We start from the raw sequence: 23,470 nt of genomic DNA on the forward strand, positions 1-23,470 counted from the left end.
GCTGATCCTGGCTTGATCCCTGGCATTGCATATTGTCCTTTATGCACCAGGGGTGACCCCTGTGGACTGCTGGGTATGGCCTCAAAACAACAGCAAAGAGTGTTAAAATATTTTTAATTTATTAATATGGGGAAATGTTTTGTACAGTTTAATCAAGCACGATTTTGAAACCATTTAATTACAGCTTTTGCAAATTTTGTGTATATGCATTTTTCACCTTTTGCTATGGAAAATGCAGAGACTGGTGGTGTGGGCCCCAGTTGGTTTACACAGATCTTCCAACAGTTACCAGTTCTTGGTCAATTTTATTACTGCTATTCTCTTAACCTCTTGTCCTTTCATACAGCACTAGATTATTTTGAAGCAAATTTTAGCATTATTTCCCCCCTTGATTTCCTTGTGTATATTCTAAAATGCAAGGATTTTAGAAATAATCTTTAATTGTCATGCCAAAAACACAGTAATTTCTTTATATCATAAAGGAATCATCAGGTCAGTGATTCATATCTCACCTGATGATAGTAATGATTTTAGCTGGGTACTTAAATACAAGGTCCTGTCTCTGGTGCTTTGCCGTGTGAATGCACTGCAGTGTGGCTGCTACAAGGAAGAGTTTATCTGCCCACAGGCTCTTCAGCACAGCTTGCTCTTGCACGGATTTCTGGTATCTTAGGAGAAAGGATGGGCTTAGACTAGGGCATTATGGCTGGCCAGCGAACATTGTAGCTTTTGTTCTATTTCGTTGGCAGTGCATTGGTGGGGGCGTGGCACACACCCAGTTATTCTGGCTCACACCCAGTTATTCTGGCACACCCAGTTATTCAGGGATCACTTCTGATGGAGTTTAGGATGTGTGTGGTGCTCGAGATTGCACCTGGGTCAGCCGTGAGCTAGACAAATGCTCTACCTGCTGTACTGTCACTGCAGCCATGTGTAGCTTTTGTCATATCTTTGGGTTCTTATGGAAAAGTTAAAATTACCTTCACTCTTCACTTCTTAGCTAGAATCTTCTTAGAAGTAGACTAAATGTTATGGTAGATGTAATCTAGAACAGACAGTTGAAGAATGTTGAATGTAGAATGTTGAAGTCTCGACAGTTCACTGAGCACCTTGACCATGAATTGCTGTCTCCTGAGCACTGGGGCTCTTTTCTGACTCACCTTCAGATGCTTCCAACGTGACTCTTACTAGGTATGCCCGTTGTCATTCTCAGGTATAACTTAACTTCCCTTTTTTCCCTTTAGATCACACGCGCTGTAATGTGTGGATTCTGGATGGAGACCTGTACCACAAAGGCCTGCTGAAGTTTGCAGTTACTGCTGAATCCTTACCAGAGACCCTGGTCATTTTTGTGGCAGACATGTCTAGGCCCTGGACTGTGATGGAATCACTACAGAAATGGGCTAGTGTTTTACGTGAGCACATTGATAAAATGAAAATTCCACCAGAGGAAATGAGGGAGCTGGAACGAAAGTGTAAGTAAAATATAGCTTCCTTTTCTTTCTTTTCCTTTTTTTTTTTTTTTTTGTGTGTGTGTGTGTGTGTGTGTGTGTGTGTGAGAGAGAGAGAGAGAGAGAGAGAGAGAGAGAGAGAGAGAGAGAGAGAGAACAGTCTCTCTACCTTTTCTGAGGAGCCTGAGGGCCATGCTCAGATATTTGGCCCAGCATCGTGTGCTCAAGTTTAGGTGCTCTGGCCTTCTGATTCAGTGCTGCTCGGGTCTGTCACTGCCGGGGACCATCAGGACCGTGTCCAGTGATGCTCAGGGGAGGCCCTCTCCTTTGAGGCCTCACACATCCTGGGCCTGAGCAGCAGCCCCTTTCAGCAATCTCCCTAGCCTCTAAAATAGTTTGTTTTCTTTTTTTTTTTTTTCTTTTTGGGTCACACCCGGCAATGCACAGGGGTCATTCCTGGCTCATGCACTCAGGAATTACCCCTGGTGGTGCTCAGGGGAACATATGGGATGCTGGGATTCGAACCTGGGTCAGCCGCGTGCAAGGCAAACGCCCTACCCGCTGTGCTATCACTCCAGCCCCTCTAAAATAGTTTTCATTTGCAAAATTCACAGTTCTCAGAGATTTTTGTGTCTGTAGTTTTTAATCCCTTTTTTTTTTTAAATTTAATTTGTATAGTAGCACCAATAGTATTGTTTTACACTTGCATTGCTACTGCACCATGCCAACTCACTGGTCTCTTCGTGTGGTTCTAAATACTAGTACAGTGTCAAAATCCCATAAAGCTTCCCATGTAGGGTGTTTGTTTTTTGTTCACTGTTTATTTCAGTTGTTCTTGTAAATTCAGTAGTTAGAATGTATTCCAGGTAATCTTTAAGTGTCATAGCTGAAAGGAAGGAATTCCTTATCTTTATTAGTTCTCTTTTTAAAATAAGCATTCTAGGGCCATAGTGATAGTACAGCAGATAGGGTGTTTGCCTTTCATGCAGCTGACCTGGGTTTGATCCACACCCCATAAGGTCACCAGAGCCAGGAGTGATCGCTGAGTGCAGAGCCAAGAGTAAACCCTGAGCACCACTAGGTGTGGCCCAAAACCCAAAATTTAATTAATTAAAATAAAGGTTCTTGGGCCAAAGAGAGTGCACTGGTAAGGTGTTTGTGCTTTGCCTGTGATTGACACCCTACTTCAATTTTCTCCTCCCACCACCACCACCACATACTGTTCCCCTGAAGGTGCTGCAAGGGGTGGCTCAAACCTCTTCCCCTCCAAAATAATAATAAAATAAGGATTCTTTCCTCAACTCCCCAGAATGTGAACAGTTCCTGTGTATCTCTTTTACTGTTATGTTACTCTCTGCTACATTTAATGAGTGTAGAGACTTAACTATGGTTTCTGCAACTTGTGTCCTTAGTCCTGGAACTCCTCTGGACCATTGAGAGTCATTAGTTGGCAGTTCAAAGAAGTCCTAAGTTGGGCCAGAGCTGTAGCACAGTAGGTAGGGCATTTGCCTTGATCAGTGCCAACCTGGGTTTGAACCATAGCATCCCATCTGATCCCTTGGGCACCGCCAGGAGTAATTCCTGAGTGCAAAGCTAGGAATGAGCCCTAAGCATTACTGGGTGTGGCCCCAGAACCAACCCTCCCCAGCCCCCCAAAACAAAACAATAATTTAGGCAGGGATGTGACTCCGCAGAAGAGCAGGAGAGTTTACCTTGCAAGTGTGAGCTCTGCGTTTTGGTCCCCAGCATTATACACAGACAAAATTTTCAGACAAATCTTTTGCTCATATTAATTCTTTTTGGAATCTAGCAAATAAGATTTTAGGAAATAAGAGGTTATTTGTTTACTTTTGTCACTAAAATGAAAAGCCCTTTTAAACTTGATGGCATCCAAGTCAAAATGCTCTCGGTATACAGGAAGTTTGTTTTTGTTTCTACCCTCCGAGTGGTTTAGAAGCTTGTTTTTCTTTTCCCTTGCTCCAGTGCACTTACGTCAGCTTCTGTCCACTTGCCAGGGAAATGGGAGGGGCAGGGGCGGGAGCCGTGGCAGCGGCAGCCTTGGCTGTGGCAGGCTTCCCTCAGCCGGTTTATTTATTTCCACGGGATGACATCATTGCCTTTAGTGAATTAATCAGGACTTCTGGGGCATGGCACACAGGATTGTCACACTTCCTGCCAAAGAGTTCAAAAATTTTACAGTACTTTTTCAAATCAGGCTGCTTGCTGTATGGCTTTCTGTCCCAACTGCATCTTAGGGTTAGGGCGAGGGTTTCACATTAACTAAAACAGACCATCTCTCATCAGATTCTTTTGCTTTTTGGGTCACACCCAGCAATGCTCAGGGGTTACTCCTGGCTCTGCATTCAGAAATTACTTCTGGCGGTACTGGGGGAACCATATGGGATGCTGGGGATCAAACCCAGGTCTGCCGCATGCAAGGCAAACACCCTACCCACTGTACTATTGCTCTGGTCCCTCTCATCAGATTCTTTACTTGCTGTGCACGTGTGTTTTCTCAGGCACCTACTTGTGTGCTGCAGTAATTGTTATGCTGCCCGGCTCATCTGTCTTCAACCATTGACCTTTCTAGATAATGCCTCTTTTTCCCCTGAAATAGAGACCTTGAAGACAGCTTCCCAGAATAGTTCTGAGACTCAAGAGCTGTTTTTCTTCCACTGTGTGTTTAAACATCAGACCCAGATTAGTGGGTGAGTGCACTGGGGATTTCAACTTCTGAACCTATTTTTTTTTAACATTACAACCTTATTTTAAAAAATTGAAAAGTGCTGGAGCAGTACTACAGCAGGCTGCTACATGCCAAGTGCTTGCTTGGCATGCAGCCAACCTAGTTTGATCCATGGCATTTTATGTGTTCCCTGGAGCCCACCAGGAATGATCCCTTAGTGCAGAGCCAGGAGTAAGCCCTGAGCACTGTTGGGTGCAGCCCCGAAACGAGCCCCCCAAATTGAGAAAACTGAATAAGAGAAATGGTAGGCTGGAGAAGTAGCTCAAAAGGCTGGAGGATATGTTTGGCTCAGTTCAGTTCCCAGCACCACCAGAAGTGACCCTGCAAGTACTAAGCTGGGAGTAGCTTCTGAGCATCGTCAGGAATGGCCTAAAACCAAAAAAAAAAAAATAAAGATGGGGGCTGGAGAGAAAGTACTGTGGGTAAGGTACTTGCCTTACATGTGGACAACCCTTTTTCTTTTGGGGGCGTGTGGCTCACACCCATCGATGCTCAGAGGTATTCCTGGTTCAGCATTTAGGAATTACTCCTGGTGGTGCTCCAGGCACCTTATGGGATGCTGAGGATCACACCCAGGTCAGCCACGTGCAAGGCAGCAAGTACCTTACCTGTACTATTGCCCCAGCCCTGGACAACCCTGTTTCCATCCCCAGTACCACATATGGTCCTCGAGCAATGCCAAGAGCATCGCTGGATATGATTCAAATCCTACCCCCCCCCCCACCTCCCCATCACCTCTACCACCCAAGAGAGAAAGAGAAAGATCGTACTATGGATATTGTTCTCTCCCAGACCGGGAACATCAGGCCCTAGTCTAGGCTTTGAGATCAGTGCCACAGACAGTGCACCTGCCCTGGGAAGCTTATATTCCCGTGACACACTGATTTACTTTGTGGTCTTCGCCATTGGTGTCTGTGTCACTTAGGGTGAGACTTGCTGCATGTGACACAAAACTGAGATGATTGGCTTGCGCAGGACTGAGGTGTGAGTGAAATCCACAGGGAGGCACTTCAGCCTGGAAAACAGCTCAAGGCTCCTTTCTGCTTCCTGCACCGTCCTCTCCCCATCGAGGGTGTGGTGCTCTTCCTCTTGCCAACTGGAGCTCTAGCCTTCAGCTCCCGGTCCTGGCAGCAGCAGGGAGGAAGAAGAAAGAACAGTGGGAGAAGGACACATGTCTGCCCCCTTCCTGAGGAGGCTGCAGATGTGGTTGTGTGGCCAGGTATTCCGAGGGTAGGAGGGAGGCGAGGGAGAGGGAGCTGGCGGGCATCTAGCAAGTGCTAGAACTACATGTCTGTCCTTCTGGTTCATCTCCCAGGGGCTTCTTGTTTTTACTCTGCTGCCTCAGGAAAGGAGTGGTGGTTTGAAATGGCAGTCACGCCTTTGTGTTGCAGGTTGTAGGAGAGTCTTTGTCCAGGCTTTTAATAAGGCAGTGGCCAGCCTCTTTCTTACTCAGAGGCCTCCTCTCTCCAGACACAGCGGACTCTAGTTACAGGGTGAAAGAGTCAAGAGCTGCTACTCAGCTAGTCTCCAGTCCAATTCTGCCATCAGCCTGCTGCATTGATAGCCACTGAATGATAGACCTCGCTCTGGGGTGGAGGGTATTCTCTCAGGTTCATATTCTCCAGGGCACCTGAGCCTACGGCAGCTGCTCAGCTGAGTTGAAGGCAGCTGGTATAGGCAAAGCAACCTCCAGTGCTGCCAGAAGGGGGTGCCATAGTAAAGGTTGGTTTTGTTATTCCTGCCTCTGTTCTGGACTTCATGCTTATATGGAGGATAAAGATGAGGTGCTGTCTCTAGGGCCTTCTCAGGAATATGCAGCCAGTGGGTGACTGCGGAGATGGGAAGGAAAGATAAGAAAGAGGCTACAGTGGGCATGGGAGGAACTTCACTTTCCTTCCTCTGCTACCTGCTCTGATCTGATGCTAAGGAGGCTGATGGTCCCTACATAAGGTCCTACGCTATAGATGAAAATGACAAAAGTATGGGTGTGTCCATTGAGGGTTGTGCACATTTGGTATCCGTGCTACACACCACAGTCTTCATTTGGTTTTGATTCTTATTTTTCACTAAATGTTATTTTCCAAAATGCTGAGTTTTTTAGAAAAGCTGAGTTTTGTGTTATATTTTTTTAAATGAGCGTCCTTATTTTTTTTTAATGTGGGAGTACTGCTATTTATTCAGCCATTGATTAAGCTGATTAAATTGGACATGAACTCTACATTACTTTTTATTTTTAATTTTTTTAATTGAATATCCGTGAGATAGACCATTACAAAGCTGTTCATAATTGGGTTTCAGTCATACAGTGATCCAGCACCCATCCCTCTGTGAGTGTATATTTCCCGCCACAAATGTCCCTTGTTTCCTTACCACCATCACCCAACACCCCACCCTCTAACCCCCAGCCTCCCTCTATGGGAGGCACTTTCCTTCTTGCTCTTTCTCTCCTCTTCCTTTTGTCCATTATGGTTTGCAGTATAGTGCTAAGAGGTCATGGTGTTTATTCAGGGCATTCGGTACTTTTATTGGGACAGTAAGGCTGGAGTAGCTTTTCAACTGGGTGGCTGCTTTGGGGTGTGGATGTTACTGCCGAGGCTTCCAGAAGGACAGGGAGGTGGGGGGAGGTAGCCCAACCTGACCCCAAGAAAGCCTGGAGATTTTAGGCTGTATGCACAGAACCCGCATACCCGAATTTTCAGCAGACTATATCTTGGTGAAGTCTGTCCTGAGACGGTGGGGTCAGACCGGGGGTATGGTAGAGATTTTGGATTGTGGAAGCAAGCAGTTGTCGGGCCCTGGCCAAGATTTATGGGTCTCTGAAATAAGGCCAACAAATGAGCTGGCGGTGGTTTGTGGGCATGGCTCCCACATACCTAACTTTTGGCCATTAATTTTCTTGGTAAACTTGACCCCAAGTTGTTGAGTCCGGCCAGAGGCACAGTGGCAATTTTGGGGTAATAGGAAGCCTGAAGGCACCATCAGGCTACTGATGCACTCACTCCCCAGGTACAGGCTTACCTGCTGGCAGCACCATACCCTCATTATTATTGTTGGATAGGCATGATTAAATAATGTCTTTCTCCTTTTTTGGGGAGGAAGGGTTTGGGGATTGGTTTGAATCCATACCTGGCTATGTGCTTAGGGTTTCTCCTGGTAGTACTCAGGAGAGCACGTGGTGCTAGGGGTCAAACCGGGGTTGGCCTTATGATGCGAGGCAAGAGCCTGACTTCCATGCATTCTCTCTGACCCCTAAGTCATCTTTAGACAGAGAATAATCTAACCCAGAGCTTCCCAGCTGTGTTCATACCTCGCACACTTGAATGCTGCCAAGTGCAGCACACTGGGTCATGAAGACTCTTAACTAAACCCATGCACCACTTTCAGCTCGAGCGCCCTCCTGGGAGTTGTGCCCTTGGCTGAAGGAGTGGCTGTATGTGTCAAAGGGGGGACATTGTATCACTGACCGTTTTCATGTTAGACAGGAACAAATCTATGGACTGCACTTGTGATTCAGAGTTCCCCACAGCTGAGACTGAGTTCACAAGAGTAAGGATTATGTGCAAACTCAGATCTTGCTGTCTGGGTCCAGCCTCACTCCTCAGTGCTTACGTAGCTCGGCTATTTGGAAGTGGTGGTGTATTCTTGTAAGAGTTTAGGTGGTGTGAGGCCTTCTCCGATCAGGGACACATGCCTTACTCACCTGAGTTCAAACCTGGCCACGTATTACATATTGAATTATCCAGCCTTGGTAGTCAAGTATTACTGGGAATGACTTTCAAGTCCACTGAGCAATTGTATGGGAGCCCCTCCCTCCAAAAATAGGGGGGGGGGAGAATTCAGAACATTACAGTTTTACTGAATATTTCTGATGTGCTATTTCTTGCATTTCAGGTTATATCTATTTCTAGTTACCTCTGTCCAGTTACCTCAATTATTCAATTTTGAATATGCAAGATACATAAGAAAAATAACATTTTTATAGAAGAAACTCTTGAATCCATGGAGTTCTTTATATCTGCTTATAGGGGACCAGGGCGATAGCTCAGATTGCTGCTGTGTGTGTGGTGGTGGATGATCACAGGTACTAGAGGGTCCCTTACCCTACCTGCCTGCCCACCACCCCATCGCCAGTGGCCCCCAAAAGAGAACCAGCTTGTTAAGAAATGAATATGATTGAAGCTATCTTTGTTGCTCTGAAGTGGGTTTGGTTTTTGTGTGTGTGTGTGTGTGTGTGTGTGTGTGTGTGTGTGTGTGTTTTCTGTCTTCTGGTTTTGGTGCTACATCTAATAGAGTTTAAGAGCTGTTCTTGGCTTGGTATTCAGGGAACCATATGTGGTTCTAGGGATGGAATCAGGCTTGTGGCTGAAGCAGCCAAATTCTGTCTCTCCAACCATGTTGCTCAGAGTGCCCGACAGAGCTGACATTTTGCATTACCAGTTTACAACCTTGTATTGCATTAAGGTGTGATAGGAAAGTTTGTTTGGGGCTTGTTACTGCCTGCTTGATTTTTTAAATCTTGTGTTTATATTTGTGTGAATATGGATTTTCTTTTTCCTTCTATAGATATGAAAGATTTTCAAGACTATATTGAACCTGAAGAAGGTTCTCAAGGTTCCCCCCAGAGAAGGGGCCCTCTCGCCTCAGGACCTGACGAGGAAAACGTAGCCCTGCCTCTTGGTGACAGTGTGCTAACACATAACCTGGGGATCCCCGTGTTGGTGGTATGCACAAAGGTGTGTGCCACGGAATTGTAAGCTTGGCTGGGTTTGGCTGTGAACACTCAAATTCTGAAAGTGTAAGAAGCTTTGATTAGGTACCTTCTAAAGACTTTTTGAATTGGGCTTGTTGAAAATTGGGCTTAATCTGGATTCATTAAGGTACATTGAGTTTTTTAGGATAGAAAATACTGTTATTTATTATCACTGCTGATAACATGGGGTGATCAGTTTGCTGATGCCCTGGGTGATTTTCATTGATTCAAACTCAGAATTAGGAACAGTATTTTTTTTTTTTCTCTGTGCTGGTGATCACAGGGCCTCACGCATTCAACACATGTCCTCTGCCACTTAAGGCACATTCCCAGCCCAAGACAGTTTTTTGAGGGGTGTGGAAGGCAAATGAGGTGATTTGGGCTTGGGGCCCTAACCTGGCAGTGCTCCTGGCTCTATGATTAGGAGTCTACTCCTGGTGGCGCTTGAAGGACCATCTTCAGCACCAGGGAGTGGACTGGGGCAAGTGCCTTTAACCCTGTACTGTCTCTCTAGTCCATGTGTATTCTTAAGGCGGTGTAAACCAGTTACCCTTCAAACTGATGGCAAAAAGGAATTCTATTATTATCGGATTAGTTTGGCTTTGATCTCTAAAGTTTGCTGTTCCTTTTCAGAAAGGAACCTAGAAAAACGGGCTGGAGAGAGTACAGTGGGCAGGGAACTTGCCTTGCACCTGACCAACATAGGTTCACTTCCCAGCAACCCCTGTGATCCCCTAAGCCCTGTCAGGAGTGACCCCTCAGCAAAGACCCAGGAGTAAGTAAGCCCTGAGCACCATTCGGTGTGGTGCAAAAACAAAATAAAATTTTTTTAAATTAAAAATAGAACTCAGAGCTTAAGATTATTCCCTGCAGACATGAGATGGGAATCTAAGTTAGAGAAATGGATTTGTATATGTTACATTAAAAACAAAACATTTTGAAAATGTTTTAAAAACATTTGGGGTTTCAGAAGTACTTGATTCCTAGTCCAAGCCATGGTGTACCCAGCTGCAGGGTGACCCTTCCCATCTCTGAGAATGGAGACCTGAAATGCAGGCAGTGGACTGTCACCCCCAGTGGCTGTTTCTGATGTGACTGTGAGAGGTGTTCAGGCCTCTCATACTCCCACTTGACAGATAAGAAAAGAGAGACCCAGAATGAAAGGGGCGGGGGAGGGGAGCAAACTCCCTTTGCTTTCCCCCCATGTTTATGTAATTAGTGTTCTGGTCTTTGGCTCTAGTGTCCTGAGAGCTATTCCTATTTCCTGAAGAAGATGCCCCTTCCATCCTCATCAAGCAAATGGCAAAAAGTTGATTCATTTCTCTTTGTCTTCCCTGCAGTGTGATGCGGTGAGTGTCCTGGAGAAGGAGCACGATTACAGGGAGGAGCACTTTGACTTCATCCAGTCACACCTTCGGAGGTTCTGCCTCCAGTGTATCCTTGGGGCGTGTGTCGGGCTGGGCTCACGAGCTCCCCTCTCTTCGTGTTGATCCTGACTGCACTCCAAATGGAGCATCTTTCAAAAGAAGCGCGAGTACTTCCTGAATTCAGAATAGTTTTCTGCCAGGGAGAAATTGTCTTTACTATTTTTGTGCTTTGTTGGAATTTTAGACTTAGTAACTTGTGTCTACTTTGATCACTTTTTTTTTTCCTCTTTTTTTGGGGGGACGGGGTCAGGGTGTTGCTGCCATACCTGGCTGCGCTCAGGGCTTACTCCTGGCTCTACACTCAGGAGTCGCTCCTGATGAGTTTTAGGGGACCATATGCGGTGCTGGGGATCAAACTTGGGTCAGGTATGAACACGGCAAGTTCCTTATCTGCTGAACTCTAGCCCATTTTTTTCATTTTTATTACTATTTTTAAATGCTGTATATTTGATAAGCTACCAGGGTAAAAAGAAAACTGATGACTGTTTGATCATATCTTGAAAAACTTTTTTGAGCAGGGATGCCTCCTAAACACTGCTCAGGAGCCCTCACGACCTCCCAGTGAGTCTTGCACAATCAGCTAGTGGTTCAGTGCAGAGATCTGGGTGTGCTGCTTGGACCCTGTGGTGCCAGAGATTTTCTGGGGACCCCCAGGTCCACACCCAGCAGTCCTTGGCGGGGAATCATCTGCTCGGGGTCAAACCTGGGTTGACTGCATGCATGGCACATGCTTAGCCCCTGTCCACCACTCTTGCCCTTGAAATCTTTTTATTTTTATTTGGGGACCACGCCAGCTGTGCTCAGGGCTTACTCGTGGCTCTGTGCTTAGAGATCACTCCTGGTGGAACTTCGGAGACCTGGATTGATCTTGGGTCAGCCACGTGCAGGGCAGCACCTTACCTGCCTTATCTCTCTTCTCTGGAAACCTTTTATTTTTTTTATTTTATTTTTATTTTTTTTGCTTTTTGGGTCACACCCAGCGATGCTCAGGGGTTACTCCTGGCTTTGCACTCAGGAATTACTCCTGGCAGTGCTTGGGGGACCATATGGGATGCCGGGGATCGAACCCGGGTCGGCCGCGTGCAAGGCAAACGCCCTACCCGCTGTGCTATCGCTCCGGCCCCTCTGGAAACCTTTTAAACTTTATATTTTTGCCCCCAAAATGGCTAATTGTAAATGTATCTTTTTCAGTGGATCATTCCCTATACGTTGGTGATTTGGCCATTCACAGAGAGGTGCTTTGTGTTACTGTCTTAGTAGTTGAAGTCAGACGCCCTCTAGTGGGTTCCTGTCACTTCCTTTGGAGCTCTTAGCTTGTCCAGTCCAATGGAAGGTCCTCACATCTGTAGGTTCTTGTGTCTCGGGAAAGACATGCTCAGTGATAAATTTGATCCCACATGAACACATGCTTGAAAAGGAATCCAGGCAGTTTGGATACCTGAGGCACTTTTTCTGGGCTAGCCTTTAAGCCATCAACTGTTTGGGGAACAGCTTAAGGTCAAGGTCAAGACAACCATTTCCATATTCTTATTTATTTATTTTTTTGGGTCACACCCAGTGATGCACAGGGGTCATTCCTGGCTTTGCACTCAGGAATTATTCTTGGCGGTGTTCGGAGGACCGTATGGGATGCTGAAGGTTGAACTCGGGTCAGCCGCGTGCAAGGCAAATGCTCTAACTGCTGTACTATCGCTTGAGCCCATACATATTTTTAAATGAACTACATGTTTTATGCTTTTGACCTGATCATCGACTATTATTACCGTTTTAGATTTAAACTTTGTTATGTATTTAATCTTTTAGATTTAAGTTTTTAACTCAATATTTATTGTGTATTAAGTGGTACTTAGGGGGTTGTGTTTGTATGTACGTTTTGTTTCCTCCTGTAGTGGTTTTCCTTAAGCAGATTGATTAGATGGAGCTGCCTTGATTTACACATCAGTGAAGGAAGAGAAAAACCTGGACTTGTTGTATAAGTACATTGTTCATAAAACATACGGTTTCCACTTTGCCACTCCTGCCTTAGTTGTGGAAAAGGATGCAGTTTTTATGTGAGTTTTCATTGTCAGTACTTTCAGACTCTTGTCTTTATGACACATTTGCTTTTATATTTTATCCCTCCTAATAAGATACCTTTATTTCTCACAGGTTCAGCTTGGGCAGGGCCTCCTAGTGATAGCTGCACTCAGCTTTCCTCTCTTGCTCCCTTCCAGATTGATGACTTTTCTCCCTCCAGGTGAAGAAACTGGGTGGGATGAGGTGAGAGGCACTACCTTCATTGAGAACAGGCCGACAGGATATGAGCGAGCCAACTCTTCTCGCTTGTTCAGCCGGTTTGCTAGAAAACTGGCTGGGGCAGAAGTGGAAGGGTAGCAAACTGCTTAGAGGATCACAATGTCTTCTGTTGAAGCATTGGGAGAAAGTGGAAGTGTCAGGAATAAAGCTTTGGAGGTCCCCAATGGCTTCTATTGAAGCACAGGTGTCTCTCAGTATCTGTTGAATGAACAATCCTAATTCACTTTTTTGGATTTTGAGTGCCAGGTGGTGCTCTGAAAATTGAACTCAGGACAGAGCTCAGTTTCCACGTGAGGCGAGTGCTTAGCAACTGAGCCACATCTCTAGCCCAACTGAAATTCTCTTTTAAGTCAAGAGGAAGGATATTAGAGCCCAAGCATCGCTCGACTCTCACAGGGTCACCCAGAGACCACAGGTCATCCTTTATCTGTGTGTTACAAACATTCACCCTTTTCCAGCAAGGGTGAACACAAACTCGGGTATCTGAGCCTATCCAGGACAGTCACTGACTCCCCAAATAAAACATGGGAGCTAAAGCACCACACACACTCAACAGAAACATAGTCAGGCTGCTAGGGGTACCAGGAGGGTACTTGTAACCATTTTTGCTAGGGACCAGAGAAACCTGGGACAGGAGAGACAGTGCAGTGGATAGGGCGCTTACCTCACATGTAGCTGACCCAGGTTCGATCCTTGGCACCCCGATTCCACCAAGAGTTTAGTACTTTCCAGAGGTGAAGTATTGGGCATTTCCCAGTTGCTCCCTCAGACTGTCGATTAACATAATGGGACTCAGTGCTGGCCAGCTCCATGGAGGAGCCTTCAGGGATCCCATGTCACTCTGGTTTGGGGCCCAAGATTGACACAGCTCCTGGAACCCCCTTGGCCCAGAGTACACCCAGGGTACACTGTGAAATGGCTGTATCCATGTTCAGGCAGGCTCTTTAGAAAAGGGAGGTGGCCTCCGTGTCACCAGCCAGGAGAAAGCATTTCATCCCGAGTTCTCTCCGTGCTTCTGTGCATCCTCTCCCTGTTAGGACAGACCCCTGCTGGGCCCCTCTCCTCTAGGCAGACTGACTGCTTCCTGCCAACCCCCATGTGGGGTCAGCAGGGGCTAGTCCTGACCTGCACTGCTCCCCAGGAGCTTGGTAGGAAGCAGGAGTTGGGGTGCTACTCTGATGGGCCACGCCTGAATTAGGTGCTAGCTTATCTGCTGAAGTGACACGCCAGCCCGTATCTCCAGGACACCTCCCTGACCCAGAATGTGCCCTGAGTGGAAGAGCCCTGGGACCAGTAAGGTAATCCCTGTCCCCTTGCCTTCAGACCTGCAGGCTGGGACAATGAGAAGAAAGTAGCTATTTTACATGAAAATTTCACAACTGTGAAACCAGAAGATACATATGAAGACTTTATTGTGAAGCCTCCTGTGAGAAAGGTACCCGGACCCTCCCGTTCAGAGTTGTCGCTTTTGTAATGGGAAAGAAGCCTGTAAAGAAGCAGGTGTTGGGGCCTGAGTTGGAGTACAGCAGGGAGGGCCGTATGCCTTGCACGTGGCTGACCCAGACTCGATCTCTGGCATCCCTGAGGGCCAGGAGTAACCCCTAAACATCACCAGGTGTGACCCTCCCCTCCACTCCATCCCCCCCAAAAAAAGCAGCAGGTCTTATAAATTGCACTGGTTTGGGATTTTTGGTTTTTTTAAAGCGAATCCAAGGACCTTTATGAAGCTTATTTTCAAGTCACCTGGACTATGTTAATGCTGTGGCTTGAAGCCAGGGTGCCCGTGCGCTGTGTGGGATTTCCCATTTGCCACCATTGCCTCTGGGCTGCTGTTAGTCTCTCCCCTTGCTCCTGTCCTGTGCAGGCCTGCAGAACTTGAAAATGCCAGACTTGAAAATGGCAGTTGGTCACAGGCCAAGAGTGGCCTTGGAAGAGGGTCAGCACCAGACAAGGACAGCTTAGCTTAGATGAAAAGAAAGGGGGAAAAAAAGGCTTAACTGCTGACCGGGCAGGGCCGTGCCCTCTAGAGCCCCCCAGGATTTTACCTTTCACCCTGGATTTAATAATGTGAGGTTCTTGGCCTGTGACCATAAGCAAGTGTTGTTTTAACTTTACAGTTAGTCCATGAGAAAGAGTTGGCGGCAGAAGATGAGCAGGTGTTTCTGATGAAGCAACAGGTAAGAGGACCCGGGAGGCCAGAGCAGGCCTCGTACACATGGTTTTCCAGTCTCCTGGGCTGTCACAGACCGTGCTGCATTAGGGTCTTGGCCAGGCCTCTCCTGTGCCTAGGATTGTCTGATGCTTGGAGCTGGACCTGCCTCTGGAGCTCCCCGTCTGCCTTGCAGAGTTCTTCCCAGCTCTGCCTTCCTAAATTCCCCCTTCTCTGGACATGTTCTTTTCTGGCATACTTCCTGTGTTGAGTTTACCGGGTGCCCCAGCCTTCCTCCCTTTGTTCAGCACAGTTCCAAGAGCCCTTTGCAGGATGGTAGGTGACTGGTGCGTCTATGCTGTAGGCGAAGAGGCCCTTTTCGCACGCTGGCAGACTGGCGTGCAGGTCCAGTCTCCCCTCTGCGTGCCCCAGTTGGGTCTCTGTCATCCTGAGAGTGCAGGCAGGGCCGCAGGAGGTGTGTGGACAGTTCTTTTGCCAACCTTTCCTCCCTTCTGTACTGGTCACTTGGAGGTGTTTGTGTTTTTGTTTTTAACCATATTGCTCAATTTCAGTTTTTTGTATTTATAGTTTTAAACCTGTGACTGACTTGATGGTTGTTAATGGTGCCCTCTAGTGGAATTCTTGGAAGTAAGCGCTTCTCCAGACCTTTAGTGCACTTTACAGGCCTTGGTTAATGGCCAGTGTGTCCCTCTCTTTGCAGTCACTCCTTGCCAAGCAGCCAGCCACGCCCACGAGAGCCTCCGTGAGTACCTTAAACTAAACAGGGTAAAGGCCCCATGTCATGGGTGTCTTCAGACTTCATACCCTTATTTGTGAGAGCTTGTGTTTGTGTGGACTTCGGTATTTCAAAGGGAACTTGGTCTCCGAAAAGGTCTAGCATCAAGAATGTAGTAGGAACTCAGGAAATGTCTGAAAGATGAAGGAATGCAGCTCCGGGAATGAGAGCGAGCAGGTTTTGTGATCTTGCTGCCTTTGGAGAAACTGAACTCTAGAAAAGGACCCAGCTTGAAGCAAACTCCCGTTCCTGCCACCTGCTCCCTAGACCAAGAACTTCCACACAGTAGTTAGGTTGTCTATTTGGAGTGGGTGTCTCCCTTTATTTTAATGCATCTGTATGACTTGGGCTTTTTTTTTTTTCACTTAGGAATCTCCAGCAAGAGGACCCTCTGGCTCCCCAAGAACCCAGGGCCGGGGAGGGCCAGCCAGTGTGCCTAGTGCCTCCCCAGGCACATCAGTAAAGAAACCGGACCCCAACATCAAAAGTATGTATCCTGCCTCTGGAGAGCAGTCTCGGTTAGCTGTAGGGTCTGGGGGCAGCTTGTCCACTCGGGACAGCTGGGCTTTCTCCTCAAGAAAGGCTGCTCCCAACTCCCCATCTGGAGGCTCGTGGACAGCAGAGATCGAGGCTTGATCTTCCTTGGAGTTGGTGGCCCTCACACGTGGCTGTGTGCGACCTCAGCAGGCCATGTAGATTCTGGTCAATGGTGACAACACCTAATTGGCCTCTGCAGTGATGATGTAAAAAGAATCCCATTAAATAAATGTGTTTAGTAGACGGTTGCTACAAATGGGTCGTTCTAAGCTGAAAGAAAATTGGGGGTCTTGTTTATCTGAGTCATACAGTTTAATTGATGCTTCCCCCCTTACTGTCTCTTTAGATAACGCAGCAAGCGAAGGGGTGTTGGCCAGCTTCTTCAACAGCTTATTGAGTAAAAAAACAGGCTCCCCTGGGAGTCCGGGTGCTGGTGGAGTGCAGAGCTCAGCCAAGAAGTCAGGTACCGAGGGGCCCACGGGGCTGGGCGGTTGGACAGTGGTGGAAGGTGAACACTGGGCCCTCCCACACAGACTTATTTCTTGTACAGCCAAGCAAGAGGCTCTTTACCACTCTCCACTCAGCCGTACCCTGCAGTGAAGTTGCCACACCACCAGCTATGGCCTGTGGAGCATAGGATTTAGGTCCATTCATGTCTCAGAAATGTGGTTGTGTGAGCTGAAGTATATATATAGTATATACATTATATATACATACATAATATGTATATATAGGCCATGTCCCTCTTTTTAAAATATTTTTAAAATTTCTTTTCATAAAGTTGTTCACAATAATGGATTACATTCAATATTTTGACACCAGTCCCACCACCATTCCACCTTCCCACCACCATTGTTTTGAATTTTCCCGCCACCACTCAAACGTGTGGAAAAGGCAGATGCTGTATAATTTATTTTGTAATGCTTGTTATGAATAACGTAAAATGTTGCATGGTCACAGGAGCTACCGCACATTCCTGGAATTCTAAAATTTTAGATAATTTGGGTCTAGAGAAATCTCTGCAGCAAACTGCTCAGTTCCAAAATTCTTTTGTGTGTCTTTGGATCAAGGCCTTTAAGGAGCTTAAATAGCAGCCGGAGGCAGTTCGTGGGCGTGACCTCCAGGGTTCCATAGGGACAAGGAGGTGAGAGGGACTGGCCCATCCCCTATCCCTTGAGGCCTGGAATTTGCTGTCACTGAACCCATGTACCTGCGCTTCTCATTGGGTTCTGGAAGTTGGCGGCTGCTGGAATTCTTAGGGGGCAGGTGGAGGGACGATACCTCCTCCCATCTGAGGCACCCCGGTGAAATGAGCCTGGCTGAAAGTCCAGCGGCATCTCTGCAGCGAGCTGCTCAGTTCCAGGATTCTTTTGCATCCACTGAGGTATATTTTAACACAGGTACATGGTCCTGCTGGAGTTTTCTCCATTCAGGGTCATGTATATCATTGACATTTCTTTTTCTGTGGTACTTTATAAGAACTTGGGAAGGGGATACATCCAGCGGAACCATGTGGTGTCGAGGATCAAACCCCAGACTGCTGCATGCTTTGCATGAGCTCTAGACATTTGAGCCATCTCCCATCCCACACTCAGCAATACTCGGTTATTCCTGGCTCTGCACTCAGGAGTAACTTCTGGTGGGCTCGGGGGACCATATGGGATACTGGGGGTGGAACCCAGTTGGCTGTGTGCAGGACGAGTGCCCTAACCCCAGTAATATTGCTCCACCCCTCTCGTAACTGATCCTTGTACATTCCAGTGTCCCGTGTCTTATTGTGAGCCTGTTGGCCTATTTTGACTGGAGGGTCATCATTTCTTCCTCCCAGAAGTTCCCTCTTCGTCACAAGTCTCTCCGTGTACCCTCTGTTCTTCCACATGAGCAGCTAGGACAGGTCTAGATCTTGGAGATCTCTAAGATAGAACAGTCAAATTCCTTGAGAATTATGTGTTTTCCCAGCTAGCATGAGCTTTTTTTTTTTCTTTATTGGTCACACCCAACAATGCTCAGAGGTTACCCCTGGCTCTGCACTCAGTAATTACTCCTGGCATTTTGGGGGGACCATATGGGATGCCAGGGATCGAACCTGGGTTGGCCAAGTGCAAGATAAACAACCTACCCACTGTATTATTGCTCCGGCCCCTGTTACATTTGGGTTTTTTTGTTTGTTTGGTTTTTGCTTTTTGGATCACACCTGGCAATGCACAGGGGTTACTCTTGGCTCTGCATTCAGGAATCACACCTGGCGGTGCTCAGGGGACCATATGGGATGCTGGGAATCGAACCCGGGTCGGTCGTGTGCAAGACAAACGCCCTACCTGCTCCAACCCTACATTTGATTTTTATAACCTTAATCCCTATATTGTCATTTTGGCCCAACTTAAAATTATTTATTTATTTATTTACTTGCGTCACACCCGGCGATGCACAGGGGTTACTCCTGGTTCTACACTCAGGAATTACTCCTGGCAGTGCTCAGGGGACCATATGGGATGCTGGGATTCGAAGCCGGGTCGGCCGCGTGCAAGGCAAACGCCCTACCCACTGTGCTATCGCTCCAGCCCCCACTTAAAATTATTTTTAAGGCTCCATGGTTTTAACTTTTCATTACCTTTAAGGTATATCAGTCAAATTTTTCCTAAATGGTGTTTCCTAATCAAAAATAATTTTTCAAGGCCGGAGCAGTAATGCCTGGGTTAAGGCACTCACCTTGTATGTAGCCAACTCTGGTTGATCCCTGGTACTGCCTTTGGTCCCCTGAATCACCTGGCGCATAGAACCAGGAGTAGTCCCTGAGTACTGCTGGGTATGGCCCAAAAGCCTAACCCCTACCCCCACCCCCCACCCCCGTGCCCACCCACACCCCCTCAAAAAAAAAAAATGACTCCCAGGAAAGCACTCCAGTCAAGTTGCAGCCTGGTATTCTCTGGCAGGCAGTAGGGGTTATTTTTCACCCTTGTCTTCAGCCACATAAAAGATAGGAAGGGGCCAGAGTACGAGTATAGTAGCTAAGGCATTTGCCTTGAGTGCAGCCAACCCAGGCCGATCCTCAACAATACATATGGTCCCTTGAGCACTTCCAGGAGTAATTCCTGAATGCAGAGCCAGTTGTAAGCCATGAGCATTGCTGGGTATGGCCAAAAAGAAAGGAGCATACTTCATATATGATTAAAATGTTTGGACTGACTCATTCGGGCAGTCTTTGCAGTCTTAAAGACATCTTGTCAAAGAATAGTGTGCTGCCTGCCCTCCTGCCCAAAGTTAGACCCACCACCACCATCTGATAGTAGTACATTCCTATTTAGTGCAGTTTGGTAGGTTACTTTTTGGGTCCAGGACACTCAAAAACAATCTTCTATGGTAGTGGCCTTTCCAGATGCCTTTCAGATAGTAGGGGACCTCTACCACCTTTAGGAAATGAGGGTGCAAGTACAGACAGGGTGGGGTGGTTGTGGCACTCAGAAAGCCCCCCTGTTGTGTGGCAGTTGGCCTCTCCAGGCAGGCGCAGCCAGCAGTCTGTTTCCTCTTGATCGTTGCAGTGAAAAAAAGATTGCCTTTATTCTTCGTAAGTTAGCACCACCACAAAATGACTAGTCTTTTATATTTTTATTGTCCCCTTTTTTTTTTGTTTACATTGTTTTATTTCTGGACCACACCCAGCAGTACTGAATGACTACTCCCAGCTCACTGCTTGGGACTGTGAGGGCTGAAACCAGGGTCAGTCACGTACAAGGCAAAAACCTTAACCCTGTACTATCTGCCCCTTCACTGTTCCCTTAATAACTCTGTACTGAGAACAGGGGGTGGGGAATGGACATCAGCAGTAGAGCACATTCATCCACATGTATGTGGCCTGAGATCAGTTCTCCCAAACTTTTTCTGGGAGTGGGGCATACCCACCAGTGCTCATGGCTTACTCTTGGTTCTTTGCTCAGGGATCATTCGTGGCAGGGCTCAGGGTAGTATGTAGTTCTAAGGATCAAACCAGGGTTGGCCACATGCAAGTCAAGTACCTTAACTACTGTTTTATCTCTGGCCACAGAAGTGTTTTATTGTTGCTTGGGATTGAACCCAGGACTTCAATATTCAAGGCTTTTCCACTGAACCATGTAGCTAGCCTGTCCTCATGCATTTGGTCGGGTTCAAGAGCCACTCCCCACGGTGGCCGGGGCCCGTGAACTGCTGGGAATGGAACCCAGAGCTCCTTTTAAACCCCTCTTCCCACTGCCAGGAATTTTTTTAAAGTAAATTTATAAAAATTCTTTTCTGTTGTTCCCATTCATCATTGCTGACTTTTTTTAACTTTTTTTTTTCCCTCTTTTTCTTTTAGGACAAAAGACTGTGTTGACTAATGTTCAGGAAGAATTGGATAGAATGACTCGAAAACCGGACTCCACAGTAACAAACTCTTCAACCGATAATGAAGCCTGATCCTCCTTTAAAAGTGCATATGTAAAATGACCAAATAACTATGTATATTGATCTGCTAAGACCAGGATTTTTCTGATATGGCACACGCTATCTATCAGTTTTTGGGGGCAGGGGAGATGAATTTAAAAAACAAAAAACAAAAAAACTACTTCATTGGCTTGTCCAAGTGTGGAATGCACATTTAGGAAGGTTACCTGTGAGACCCCTTTGTTAAGGATCACCCTGGACTCTCAGGCATGTGGTTGCCGTGGGGAGGAGTGTCGCTGGGCTTCTTGTGAAGGGAGGTAGCCCAAGGAAGAGGTCTGCTCTCCCTGAGGGCAAAGTCAGTGAGATCCAGAAATCATTGACCAGGTGGTGGCTAGTGTGACCAGTGTCGTGTTAGCAAACTAACTTGTTCTTGGGAAGCAGATTAAGTAGCAGAAAGTTCAGGAAAGAGAAAGACTGATAGGAGAAGGAGCAAAGTAATGATGGGAGAGCCGAAAGGAGAAGGAAGTGGAGGAAGGCGGCGATGGGTAGGGGTGCTGAATCCTGTGCGTTCAGGAGAAGTTGAAGAATCATTTTTAAGACAAATTCAGAAACATTTCAAAGTACTCATTAAGGAGAATCTGAATTAGACTTTTTCTGAGTGCATCTTGAACGGAGGAGAAAGCTATTAAGTGTGGGGTGCCTGAGTCAGGGGGTGCTGGCCCAGGGTCGGGGAGATGGCAGCTGCCTGGACTCCTGCTTGTCTCTGGACTATGTCCCCATGGGAGGTCCTGCATGTGCTTCATGGGACAGTCACTGTGGCATGTGCAAGTCAGCACTTGCGAATTAGTTTACTTTGGATTGTGTTTTCTAAATAGTTCTGCTTCATTTTTTGTTTTTTTAATTATTTTTTCTTTTTTACAGGCCACTGGTTGGCCTATTAATGGACAATGGTGATCATCCTCTTATTTGACCATAACTCAATGTGCTACAGAAAGTTGGAGGGAAGTTTTTTTTTTTTTAGTAATTGCACTCTGATTGATTGGCTTGCACCAGTCCCTGCCTTATGGTCTGGGGAACTTTCATAGAGTTATGTTGATGCAAAAGGGTCTTATCCTGGCTCCCCAGTCTGATCAGTGCTATCAGATGGACAAATAAGTGTCGACTGTTTTATATTGAAAATGGAAATAACATTGCTCTTGTGTTTTTGTGAAATGTAGCATTTCTCCTTGTGTGGAACTAAGTTGCAGGTGTCTCCAAGTCAGGCCTATTCATCCCTGTTGTCATGTCACACCACTGTTCTGGAAGTGATAACTGATTTGAAAGGGCACTTTTAGTTTTTATGTATGATATAGAACATTCAAATGCAAACACTACCATGAATTTAATATATAAAAATTTTTTTGTCAAACCAGTGGGGGGAAAACCACAGTCCACTTATGTGGCGTTTATTCTTTTTGTATGAATTTCTACTGGGTCTGAGAATAACTTCCCCGGTGTCAGCGCTTTTACATACCAGATTGACTGACCACTAACATAGGGCCAGGCATAGCCTAACTTACTGTTACATAACACAACCCTACATTGTCTTGAGTTGCTTTTGTGTAAAGGTCTGAACACTGTTAAGGAGGATGCAGAGTATTGACTTGCCTTTCTGACAAACAGAAAAATATGTTTTTGGTGCCAGTTTTATTTTCAAAGATAAACTTTCTTCCCCCTTTTTAATTGAGTTGGGGGAGGTTTTCTTGTCTGTGTGTTTTCTTTTCCCCCGATGCATTGTGGCCTCCAGTGACCAGAGTGTTCGGGTATTGACCGGAAACTGCAGAATATCTTTGTTGTGACCAACACATGCCATACAGCTTGTGGCCACTCTGATGGGTCTTCCGCAGCTGAGGGGACACGGCAAACAGCTGCCCCAATAAGGAAGGGTTCTTGGAAAGGCCCATGCCTAAGAGGGGTACAGTGTGATTTTTAAGTTTTTATGCAGATTTGACTTTTTTTTTTTAATCATTTAAACTGATGAGCACTTTTTTCCCCCATTAACATGAAATGTACTAAAATTGATGAAACGCTAAGACACCTGTCTTGTGAGGGAAGGCTTTTTAGAGTTTACCTTTCCTTTCTCCTGACAAGGTGATACCCCTAGTGTCAAGAAATGGATGCGGTATGTCCTGTGCTCAGTGGTTGCCAAAGTTCACCATATTCGGGGAGCTGCAGGGTGTTCTCGGGGAGGGTGGGGGGAGGATTTTTTTGTTGTTATATTGGGGTTTTCTAGCATTGGAGCCAAAGGCCAACCAATAAACAGCCTTTACTTTTTAAAGTAAAATCCATTTAATTTGCAGAGTACACTTGTGTGGTAGACAGTTAAAGACAATTTTATGACTATGTACATTAATTATAGTAGTGACATCTTCTGTTTGTCTTTGAAATGAAAAAAATAAAGAAATAAGCCCAACATTAAAGTGACCGTGAAAGGGGCCATGAATTGGTCTTTCCTAAATGCAACGGGTATGCTGCTAGAGTTATTTAATTTTGTTTGTTTGCACTTCTTTTTTTTTCTTTTTGGATTGGCATTTAAAAATCAGTATTTAAGCTAAAGACGCCGTGTTTTATTAATTTAACACATTAAAAGTGACTGCTGTGTACGTCATGACCTTAACAATGTTGATGCTGTAAGTGGGAGTTCACTGTTGTGTCTATACTAAGTTTATCCATGTTTTTAACTTAAAATTAGGACTGCAGACTATTTCCCCACCAGCCTTAGTCCAGGGGTGTGGCTGTACCCAGTGTGCAGTCCTAGGAACCTTGCTTTCTAGTGCTGGCAAAGAAGATGTCTCTGATTACTGCCTTCAATAAACACGAGTCCAAACTGCTTACAATTTTGGTGACTTTCTTTATGGTAAATCATCTCGCTGAAGACACGT

General features: G+C 46.2%; 1 protein-coding gene across 4 annotated transcripts in view; it reads left to right on the forward strand.

Moving 5' to 3' along the window:
* The window catches only part of DYNC1LI2 (dynein cytoplasmic 1 light intermediate chain 2), a 31,297-nt gene extending 7,872 nt beyond the window's left edge, over positions 1–23,425 (forward strand). The window contains exons 4-13 of one of the 4 annotated variants that reach the window (XM_004600621.2): positions 1,245–1,475; positions 8,761–8,930; positions 10,288–10,381; positions 12,290–12,425; positions 13,993–14,104; positions 14,787–14,846; positions 15,540–15,581; positions 15,984–16,101; positions 16,498–16,614; positions 20,482–23,425. In XM_004600621.2, coding sequence (XP_004600678.1) covers positions 1,245–1,475; positions 8,761–8,930; positions 10,288–10,381; positions 12,290–12,425; positions 13,993–14,104; positions 14,787–14,846; positions 15,540–15,581; positions 15,984–16,101; positions 16,498–16,614; positions 20,482–20,582 — 1,181 coding nt within the window. In that variant the 3' untranslated portion in view covers positions 20,583–23,425. The remainder of the gene's footprint in view (positions 1–1,244; positions 1,476–8,760; positions 8,931–10,287; positions 10,382–12,289; positions 12,426–13,992; positions 14,105–14,786; positions 14,847–15,539; positions 15,582–15,983; positions 16,102–16,497; positions 16,615–20,481) is intronic. The other 3 variants (XM_055145523.1, XM_055145525.1, XM_055145526.1) reach the window with 3 other exon arrangements.
* The last annotated feature ends 45 nt before the right edge of the window (positions 23,426–23,470 follow it).

The sequence above is a fragment of the Sorex araneus genome, chromosome 8 (genome assembly GCF_027595985.1).
Source record: "Sorex araneus isolate mSorAra2 chromosome 8, mSorAra2.pri, whole genome shotgun sequence".
Taxonomy (NCBI): domain Eukaryota; kingdom Metazoa; phylum Chordata; class Mammalia; order Eulipotyphla; family Soricidae; genus Sorex; species Sorex araneus.